Source organism: Mustela putorius, unplaced genomic scaffold (assembly GCF_011764305.1).
Source record: "Mustela putorius furo isolate JIRA1106 unplaced genomic scaffold, ASM1176430v1.1 tig00001448_pilon_pilon_pilon, whole genome shotgun sequence".
Lineage (NCBI taxonomy): Eukaryota > Metazoa > Chordata > Mammalia > Carnivora > Mustelidae > Mustela > Mustela putorius.
In genome coordinates, this window is record NW_025421747.1 from 114,785 (window position 1) to 126,536 (window position 11,752).

Genomic DNA, 11,752 nt, shown 5'->3' on the forward strand with positions numbered 1-11,752 from the left:
ATATATCCTGAACCACCGATGATAATTTACAAGATACTGCCTTAATATTTCCTTTTTTCCTCAGTATTTTAAGGACATCTGATAAATAAGCTTAAAAACCAGGAATTGACTTGCTTTTCTTAATGTGACTAAGTCTTCTAATAATCTCTAAAAACACATTGGTTGATTTCTGGGTGACAATTTTTGAATTCTCTGATGAATACACATAGTGTAGATAATACACTTTAAAATGTTACCATTTTATTTTCTCCATCATTTTACTTTCTCCATTCTCTTAAAGGAGCGACAATAAAGGCTTTCTCTTTACTTATTTTAAATTGTGAAACTGTTTCTCACAGTAACCTGATCCTACTCTTATTTTCCTTTAGTTAATTCTGTAATCATCATTTAGCATTAATATTACCTATAATAATATCTGAATTCATTAATACTATCGTTAGAGTATAAGATGCTCTAAATTTCAGTAAGAGAGTCTAATAATTTGGACATAAAAGAAAACTACAAGGAATTTGGTGAATCTACAATCCACAGCAAATTCTTCGTTTTGTTTTGTTTTAGTAAACTACCCCCAAAGTGAGGCTTGAGCTCAAGACCGCAGAAGCAAGAGTTGCATGCAGAATAATTTCTCCTTGAAATGAGGAAATTGAGGATGAATTCAGGATGAATGACTGGAGCCATTCTACTAGGTATCTGGATCTCCTTCACCTTGTCAGGGCACAGTGATTTCAATTAAGCAATTTAGCTATAAAACACACACAGACTTCTTTGTAAATTGCTTTTATATTAGGCAGTCACTCCCTGAACTATGAATTGCACCTAAGAATTGCTTGTAACCAAATCTGTTACAGCAAACGTAATGGAATGTCACATCACAAATTAGATTTCCAAAATATTGGCTTTCCTCTGAGATATTCTTTGACACTATTATTTCCTTTTGCTGTCACTTTTGAGGACATTGGTCAGAACATACACTCCTATGACAAGTGAAGAATAACAATCCTGTAAGTTCATTTAGAAATGAACTTTTTTTTTTAAAGATTTTATTTATTTATTTGACAGAGAGAGATCACAAGTAGGCAGAGAGGCAGGCAGAGAGAGAGAGAGAAAGAGGAAAGCAGACTCTCTGCCCAGCAGAGAGCCCGATACGGGACTCGATTCCAGGACCCTGGGATCATGACCCGAGCCGAAGGCAGCGGCTTAACCCACTGAGCCACCCAGGTGCCCCAGAAATGTACTTTCTACACTCAAGTCTCACACAGCAACTATAGGATAATGAATGTTTATTGTTTTAAGCTGCTAAACTCTGGGGTATTTTGTTATATCACATAAGTAATACAACTTTCCACTATTTTTAAAATGTTTAAGAATATACCTATTATAGAAAAGACTAATTTCAACAATGTAATTAGTCCTTGTAACTAGGATATAAAACCCCATTTAATTTCATTATACTTAGCACTTTTTGATCAACTGTGCTTTCTTTTTTAAGAAAATAGCTGATTTGGGGCGCCTGGGTGGCTCAGTGGGTTAAGCCACTGCCTTCGGCTCAGGTCATGATCTCAGGGTCCTGGGATCGAGTCCCGCATCGGGCTCTCTGCTCAGCAGGGAGTCTGCTTCCTCCTCTCTCTCTCTGCCTGCCTCTCTGCCTACTTGTGATCTCTCTCTGTCAAATAAATAAATAAAATCTTTAGGAAAAAAAAAAAAAGAAAAGAAAATAGCTGATTTATGAATGAATCCACCAAACCGCATTGTGCTTCAGGAAAATATTAAAGTTCTAGTCTGGTACCAAAATATACTAATTGCCAATAAAATGCTGAATAGCATCTCTTCCCTATCAAAATTAAATGTGAAAATGTTTGTTACTCAGCAATTTGTAATAAAACTGAAAAAAAACTGAAGACATCACTGAACTGGGAAAAACAGAAGCCATCCTTTCCGTGCTGTTGCCTAATTCCACAAAAATTCCCTAACTCCCTATTGTTGTAAAATCACACTAATGTTTACTGATTTCCTTATATTAATTTGACTTTAGGGTCTATGACACAAAAAATAAAATGATTAGCACATAGCACATTTGCAGTTATAGCAATTGGTTAAATGAAGAACTCTGAACTATTACTGCCTAAGTTGAATTACTGACTCAAATGTATGCTAGCTAAGAACATTTAGCCATTATTTAAAATCTGGAGATCCTATTCTCTCACTTATGCCTGGAATAATAACGGTTCCTATCTCTTTGCATTGTTAGAGGAGTATATTCATATATATATATAAAGCTCTTAATGTGCCTCATAATACAGTTTTTGAAAATGTGGATGATAATGGTGCATCCAAACCTTACCTATACTTAAAATACTCATATCATCTTCAAAAATGAAAAATAAAAAAGTACCTATGCATATATTTAGATATAGTCATACTTCTTTAGCTGTAACCTAAATAATAAAAACCTTTAGGTAAATTTGACTTCAAATTTATTATTGTAAAGCCAAATTCAATTCATATTTCTTTAATTATATAGTAAGTTTGTCCTAAAAATATAGTATATCCATTTTGGTATTTTGTGTTCATACTACTTCAGTTTCCAAGTTATGGTAGAATAAAATCTAAACTAAAGAGAATCGTGAATTTCATAGACTTGTTTTTATAACCGTGTAATTAAATACACCTTTCTCTTTAAAAGTAATCTACCTTTTTAACTGAGACTGGAGATAAGATGTTAAGCGGGTAGCCTCTTCTAGCTGCATAAGTAGACATTTTTTTTTTCCCTGAAGTAGAATCCTGTAGGTAAGAAAACAGTCAATCAGTGGATTTCAAAGGTAGTGAGTAAATTTTTCCATAAAAAGAAATTCAACTATAAATTCCCCCAAAGTGATCAGGTTTGAGTGATTATTAACTCTAAAAGAATGTATAGGTCATAAACAGATTGTTTATGTCGTGTTTGAGACTGTATCCCCATAATCCTGAACAGTGATGTCTGATCTACTGTGTAAGTTGTTTGGGTGGGCAAATGGCTGGATAGAGGGATAAATAGGTTAATTAATAGATTAATGGTAAGTGGATGAAGGTACAGTGGGTAGACAGAGGTGGACAGAGACATGGATAAGAACCTAGAAGATGAGTTCAAATGGAGAACATGTATAAATCTACTAAATCCACTGAAAATCAGAGCAAATCTGATTTTCTCATCTTCGCTCTTGTCCAGGCAAAAATAAATGCAATTCTAATACCAAAAATCAAAAGAATTTTAAAAACCACAATCAAATAAAACAAAATAGCAACTATGCCTATCTCCTAGGGTATGAATTTAGAGGTAATTTTTTTTTTCCTTTTTTCACTTTGTAATTCTATAGAATGATACCCCTCCATACACACCCTCTAGAAAATGCACTGCCTAAGGTCCAGCACATATAGGCACTCAACAAATAATTGCTGAATAGCACAGAATTAATAAATACTCTGGCCTTTACATAAAACATTCATTATTCAAAATGATGATATTTTGAATATGGTCAGTGGTAAGAATCCTTAAAACAGTAGCTTTCTCCATCCCCAACAACAGGAAACCAGAAGGAGAACTTTGGCAGGAGACAGTTTCAAAAAGTATTGGCTATATCTGATATGCAAACTAATACACGACCAATTTAGAAAATGGAAGACTGAGACCACGGAAAACTCTTTTAAAAGCAAAAACAAACATAAATTCTATCATGTCCTTGTTTCTCTTGGATGCAAACAGAATTTCAAAATGTATCTGTGTAAAACTCCTCTGTTACAAAAATGAGTCCTGAAGGGACCACAGTATTTTCTGGCTGGTAAAACACCTTTTAAAGAAGAGCCAGTACATGACCAATTTTAAATTTGAATAGCATATATTAAAACAGTGGTTTTCAAAGTGTGATCCAAGGACAATACTTGGATCCTGAAAATTACTTCAGGCACATAGCAAGGCTCGTCTTTTCAACAACATGTCTGTATAAGGTCAGATTTTCTTCATATGTTAATCATAATGATACATCATAACATTTTCTCAGGATCTGTCTTCTGGTAAGTCATACACTAAATACAAACTGTAGAACAACACCACTCTTCTTAAAATGCTTTTTAGAAAACAACTATTATTCACAGGTTTCTAAGTTCCTTATGTTTAACATATAAGGAGGATGTTTTAAACCTCTTGTTTTTTATTAAATATTTTTTTAATTTCTCAGTCTAATTTCTGATATAGTAAGTATTATCAGAGAAGATACACATAAAAGCCTTTAAGGATCAGGGTGTCTGGGTGGCTCAGTGGGTTAAGCCACTGCCTTCAGCTCAGGTTTTGATCTCAGGGTCCTGGGATCGAGCCTGGCACCGAGAGCTCTGCTGAGGAGGGAGCCTACTTCCTCTCTCTTTGTGCCTGCCTCTCTGCCTACTTGTGATCTCTGTCTTTCAAGTAAGTAAAAAATCTTTCAAGTAAGTAAAATAATATTTTTTTAAAAATCTCTTAAGGATCATTAGTAATTTTAATAGTATAAAAGTATTTTAGAAAAAAAAATACCTCAAAAATGCTATAACAGTAAATTATATCAAATAAAGGCTTTAGAGAATCCATTTACCCATAATATTTCCATTTACCTGTAATATTTTAAAATTTAGAGGAAGAATTATTAGTAATTTATTGTTTCCACAAAATAAAAAATAGCTTTTAAAAGCCAGCTCTGAAGTTATAGTGAGTTTTTATGTCATACCAGAAGAGATACATGTTACAAAAGTACACAATTACAATTATCTGGCTCAAGATGGTCATTTAGAAAGATCCTGTATATACTACCTGTTGTACAAATATCAAGTCTACACCTATATATGGAACAATATATTCTGGAAAAAAAAAAAAAAAACCTTAAAACTAGGGGGCAAGCTGTTCATATTGGGCAAACAAGAGGGAGACATCAAACTAGGTAGGAGAGGCTGAGACACAATTTTATAATAAACCCTACCTCCCTTTGTACACAGACCCACAATAAGGAAGGAACCCAAATCCCAGAGTATCTTCTCAAGGATTGTACTTCACATCAGGGACCTAAATTGTAAGATGTATATGTGAGAGATGAGCCCCCAAAACATCTCTTTGGAAACCAGTGGGGTTTGTGAGTCCTGTGGGGGCTGAGGAATGGCACTTAAAAAAAGTTCACACACAGACTCATCTTCCCCCTCGTCCCACAGAAGCAGCCTTCGAAAAATGTCCAGACTCATTTGTTAATTTTAAAGAGTTGGTATGAGGGTCAGGGACCTGCTGGATTGCTATGTAGAAAGGAGGCTATGCCCTCTGCTTTCCCGGCTGCCTCTGTTACCTCTGCCTTCCTGTGTTACCATGTTCCCTCTGCCTTGCTTAAAGTAGGAATGAAATGGAGAGAAAGGACAGCTTTTTTTTTTCCTTTATCTATGTTTTTACATTGTTTTTAAATTTCTTTTTTTTTCTTTTAATTTTTTCCCCTCTTCCTTTATTCATTTTTCAGTAGTTTCCATCTTTGTACTTTTTGCTGCCAGGCTACATAGCAGTAAGTATCTCCCAGGGGGAAGCTTTTACATGAGTCTGGTGACCCAGCTTTTGTGGTGGCCTCCCAGGGGACGACCCATTGCTGTCTGGCTCTTCAGGCTGAGGAAATTGATCTGCTGGATCCCACAGGGCTGTAACAAGCAGAGACAATTCTTCACTGACTACTATCTCCAGGGCAGACTAAAACATATCTTCAGTCTTTCTGAGAAACTTTATCATCACAGCTGCAGTCTGAGGGTCAGACTTCCAATAGACACACCTATATAGGCAGACTGTAAACATTTCTAGAGACCTTGAAGATGTGTCCCAAAGTACACAGATCTCCCTCTCCCACTCCAGAGTACCAGTCTCTCTCAGAGAGGAGCTCTTACATGTGTCTGTTGCCTACAGGAAATCTCTTGAATGCCTTGTCCAGTGGCCAGTGAGTCTTGTGCTCCTGGATCCCATAGGGCTGTAACAATCAGAGAGACAGTCCTTGGCTAGAACTGAAACACAGTTTCAAAGTTCACTTGCAAAAGTCTTGCAAAAAATGTTCATTTGCTTGTCCTGAAACATTGGCTCAAGGGGCAGGCTTCCTGTTTCTAGGGCCCTATGTAGTTTCTCTCTTAGAGGCCAGAGTATGCCATTGTTGTTCTCTTCCACTGCTTCACTGTAGCTAACAGTATCTCTCAGAAAGGAGCTTGTTTGCTCATCTGGAATCTTGATTTTTATGACTTTCACCCAGGAGATCTCCTGTTCTGGCAGGCAGCCTGCCTTATGCTTCTGATCCTACAGAACTCCATATATTTGCATATTTTAAGATGTGTTATTGGGGCCTGGCTTCCAGTCAGCACAAACCTTAGTGATCTTTGAGATCTGTGTACTTTGGGACACTGGCAGGTCTTGGTACACTGAACAACCTTGAGTTTATGAAGGGACAAGTAGGCCATTGGACAATCAGGAAGGTCTGACAGACAACCAAGTTGTAGGGCATTGCTGAATTCTGCTGTTCATGCTACACAAAACATTCCTTCAAGACTGGGAGGGGTAGCCACTTCATCTACTGCATAGACACTATGAAAGAGAGTCAAGAAAAATGAAACTGAGGAATATGTTCCAAAGGAAAGAGCAAGATAAGAAACCATAATGAAACAGAATAAGCAGTTTATCTGATAAAGAGTTCAAAGTGATGACTGTCAGGAAGATGCTCACTGAACCTGGGAAATGAGTGGTTGAAAACAGTGAGAACCTCAACAAAGAGATAGAATATATAAGAAAGAGCCAAAGAGAAAAAGAATACAATAACTGAACTGAAAAGTACACTACAGGGGCTTAACAGCAGACTAGGTAAGATAGAAGAGTCCGTGAACTCTGCAGCAAGAACAGTGATCTCACACAATCAGAGCAGCAAAAAGAAAAACTAGAAAAAAAAATTTAAAAAAAGATGAAGACAGCTGAGGGGACTTAGGGGACAACATGAAGGGGATTAATATTTTGCGTTATAAGGCTCTGAGTTGGAGAACAAAGGACGACGAAGAAAATTTGTTTAGAAAAGGATAGGTGAAAACTTCCTGAACTGGAGAAGGAAACAGACCTTGAGATCCAGGCAGCACAGTTGCAAAGAAGATGCACCCAAAGACATCCACACCAAGACATGTTGTACTTAAAATGTTAAAAGCTAAAGACTGGGATTATTAAAAGAGCAAGAGAAAACAAACAAAAAAGCCAAAAACCTTATATACATAGGTATCCTATCAGACCATCAGCAGATTTTTTAGAAGAAACTTTGCAAGCCAGAAGGGAGTAACACGATATATTATTCAAAGTTCTGAAAGGAAAACAAACAAACAAAAACAAAACTTCTAACTAACCAAGAACACCTACCTGGATAAGGATGTTACTCAGAATTGAAGGAAACGTAAAGAATCCTCCAGATAGGCAAAGGCTTAAAGGAGTTTATCATGACTAAACTAGCTTTATGTGAAATGTTAAAGGGACTTCTTCAAGCTGAAAAGAAAGGACACTAAACGCACAAATAAGGGTACTATAAACCTATCACTGTACTGCAATAAAAGTATAGGCTAGGATGCCTGGGTGGCTCAGTGGTTTAAAGCCTCTGCCTTCAGCTCAGGTCATTAACTCAGCATCTGGGATCGAGTCCCACATCAGACGTTCTGCTCAGCAGGGAGCGTGCTTCTGTCTGTCTCTCTGCCTGCTTTTGATCTCTCTCTCTGTCAAATAAATAGAATCTTTAATAAAATTTTTAAAAAACATAGGCTACTATAAATTGCCTAGTATAAATTGCCCAGGTAAAGATTAAAGACTAAAACGGCAGTAGGTTAATCATATAAAGCTAATATAGAGTTTAAAAGAGAAAAGTAGTAAAAAAAAAACAACTATACAATATAATTACTGAGAAGATAGATATGATCAAAAGATGAAAAATGTGACACAAAAATAAATGCAGAATTAACATGTAGAGCTTTAAAATATATTCAGTATTACGTTGTGATCAATTTAAAATAGGCTATTATAAGTTGTTATTCGTAAACTTGATGGTAACCACAATGTATATATACCTACAATAGGTAGATAAAAGATAATGAATCTAATACTACTACTAATGCCTTTTGCTAGAAAATGCAGGGACTTTGAGATAATTAGGCTAAGTGAAATAAGTCAGGAAAAGACAAACAGTATTATCATATTCGTAGAATCTAAAAACAAATGAGCGAACAAAAAGACCAAGTTCACAAATTTAAAAAGTAGATTGGTATGGCTGGCAACAGGATGAGCAAAGTGGATGAAAGGGGCCAAAATTGTACAAAGCTACAGGTATAAAATAAATAAGTCATGGTTATGTAATACTGCAGATGGCTATTATAGTTAACAGAACTGAACTACATATTTGAAACTTGCTAACAGAGTAGATCTTAAAATTTCTCATCAGAAGAGTAAATGCTTTTGTAACCATGTGAGTGGCATGTTAACTAGACTTAATGCTGGTGATCATTTTACAATATGTACAAATATGAAATCATTATGTTGTACACCTGAAGCTAATATAATGTCATGTCAATATACCCCAACATAAAATATTTAAAATTTTTGAGAAACACATTACCATTGAGAATTTACAGTAATGTCTATCACTCTGTATTTTATTACTCTTCCATTGACCTTAATTCCCATTTTACAGATAAGCAAATTGATACTCAGCAAGTAAAAGTAACTTGCTATGAACGTTACATCTGTCAAGTTAACTTGAACTCATAGCCACATCTATTACCAGAGACTGCATTACATACCTCCTCTGGTAAAATTCTGTTGCTTACATGTGGGATTCCTTTAATAATGAGACATTTTCCAGATTTTATTCTGTACTTATGTTCCTACTTAAGGCTTTCAAGAAAAATATCCTCAAAAATCCTATCTTCAAAGTAGAATAAAGGCGGCAGCTGGAAAGAAGGACTCCAAACTATTCCTATCACTGGACTTCTGAACCAATATTTTTTTAAAGATTTTATTTATTTATTGGAGGTGGAGGAGGTGGTGGAGGAGGAGGAAGAGAGAGAGGGACAACCAGGTTTCCCTCTAAGTGTGGACCCCACACAGGCTTAATTCCAGGACCCTGAGCTCAACACCTCAGTCTAAACCAAGGTCAGACACTTAACCAACTGAACCACCCAGGCACCCCTGAAAAGTTTGAGACAACTCTCTGTATTATAGCTTCACAACCGGTGAGACAGTATTAATTTACGAAAATACAGCCATAGAGTAAATAACCAGCATCAAAATGTTATTTGTTACAGGGAATTTACTTAATCCCGGTATAACTATTTTTTTATTAACACTTTTGTATATAAACCTATCCAACCTATTCTATTGTCCAAAGTTGCAAGTTAACAGATTCTAAACGGAGTTCTAATTAAATGGGCTCTACTCTTGAGTCCAGGGTAGGATTTTCAATCCCTATTAGGAAATTCATGCATTTACTCCATCTCTCTCCATTATATGTACATGTACATGTTTATGTATGTGTGGTATTTCTGTATACATTCACATCTGTATTTGCAGCAAAACTGTAGATTGTCTTTGTGTTCAGATTTTCAGATTATTTTACCACTACTGAAACAAGTTTTAGAAGACATTACCCATTGTATGTACATGTCACACATATCACTCTACTGAGCAGGTGCACTTCAGAAAGAGAGAGACATCTAAACCATGAGGGACTGTGCACTCTGAGAAACAAACTGAGGGTTTCAGAGGGGAGGAGAGTGGGGGCTGGGTGAGCCTGGTGGTGGGTATTAAGGAGGACACAACTGCATGGAGCACTGGGTGTGATGCATAAAAAATGAATCTTGGAACACTGAAAAAAATAAAATAAAATAAAATTTTTAAAAAAAAATGTGCTAGGGGTGCCTGGGTGGCTCAGTGGGTTAAAGCCTCTGCCTTCAGCTCAGGTCATGATCCCAGGGTCCTAATCGAGCCCCGCATCGGGCTCTCTGTTCAGCAGGGAGCCTGCTTCCTCCTCTCTCTCTGACTGCCTCTCTGCCTACTTGTGATCTCTGTCTGTCAAATAAATAAATAAATATCTTTAAAAATAAATAAAAAATAAAAAGTAAATTAAAAAAATATGCCTGTTGGGGGGCGCCTGGGTGACTCAGTGAGTTAAGCCGCTGCCTTCGACTCAGGTCGTGATCTCAGGGTCCTGGGATCGAGCCCCACATCAGACTCTCTGCTCAGGAGGGAGCCTGCTTCCTCCTCTCTCTCTCTCTCTCTCTCTGCCTGCCTCTCTACCTGCTTGTGGTCTCTCTCTGTCAAATAAATAAATAAAATCTTAAAAAAAAAAAATATGCTAGTTGGGACGCCTGGGTGGCTCAGTTGGTTGGACGACTGCCTTCCGCTCAGGTCATGATCCCGGAGTTCTCAGATAGAGTCCCGCATAGGGCTCCCAGCTCCACAGGGAGTCTGCTTCTCCCTCTGACCTTCTCCTCGCTCATGCTCTCTCTCACTGTCTCTCTATCAAATAAATAAATAAAATCTTTTAAAAAAATAAAAATAAAAATAAACAATAAAAAAATATGCTAGTTAATCTAAAAATTGTAGGGTTAAAATAAATTCATTACATAGTATCAGTGGGAAGTATCACATTGAGTCAGTCCACCCATTAAGAGAGATAAAAAAGAGATTAAAAAAAGATAATAAGATAAAAAAAGAGCTTAAAAAGATAAAAAAGAGATAAAAAGCTTTAATAGATAAAAATTATTTGAAATGTAAGCCATTACATTTAATAAACTTTAAAAATGTACATTTGCAAGTATATACTTATATATACACATATATGTATATATACATATATATACACATATATACATACACTTATATATACATATATATATGTATATATACATACATATAAACATATATACAAATGTGTGTGTATATGTATACACATGTGCAAGTACATATATAGATAGACTATAACTAGTTCACTCTTCTATTAAAACTAGAAATCTTAGGGGTGCCTGGCTGGCTCAGTGGGTTAAGCCTCTGCCTTCAGGTCATGATCTCAGGGTCCTGGGATAGAGTCCCGAATCGGACTCTTTGCTCAGCAGGGAGCCTGCTTCCTCCTCTCTGCCTACTTGTGATCTCTGTCTGTTAAATAAATAAATAAATAAATAATCTTTTTAAAGAATAAATAAATAAAGGAATGAATAAATAAAAAAATAGAAATCTTAAATATTTGCTGTACTTCATTACAGATTTTTTTTCAGCAAAACGTGAAAAGATAAAATTTAATGGCAGAAGAGTGCCCAGCCAGGTTTGAAGCATAGATATAGACAAATTCATGTCCCTGTTTGAAAGAAGGAACACTTCCAAAAATATTAAGAAACACTGGTATGAAAGAAATATTTTAAAATGTAACAGATTAAGAACACAAAGTCTAATATACTGTTTTTATTTACCTTAAATAGTATAATTAAAAAGATGTGTTTAAATTGCAACTGAAAGCAAAAAGTACTTCAAAGTTTAAGAAATTTCTTTTTGATAGGTTTTGGCATTTTCATAATCAGCCTAATGATAGCTGACTTTGGGGAATATTGTGTAGGATAAACTCTCAGAGTAGAGCTCTGGAGTTTTGTTTTGAATATCAGCATCTCATATAAATGCCAGCAACAACCTAACATGAGTATCATACCAAAAACAACAATAACAACAACAACAACA

The 11,752-nt window shown here is 35.9% G+C and overlaps 1 protein-coding gene across 1 annotated transcript in view; it reads right to left on the reverse strand.

The window, feature by feature from the left end:
- The window catches only part of LOC123394097 (protein WWC3-like), a 172,274-nt gene that overhangs the window by 39,890 nt on the left and 120,632 nt on the right, over positions 1-11,752 (reverse strand). The window contains exon 10 of the mRNA XM_045087742.1: positions 2,692-2,783. Within this exon, the coding sequence (XP_044943677.1) occupies positions 2,692-2,783 (92 nt within the window). The remainder of the gene's footprint in view (positions 1-2,691; positions 2,784-11,752) is intronic.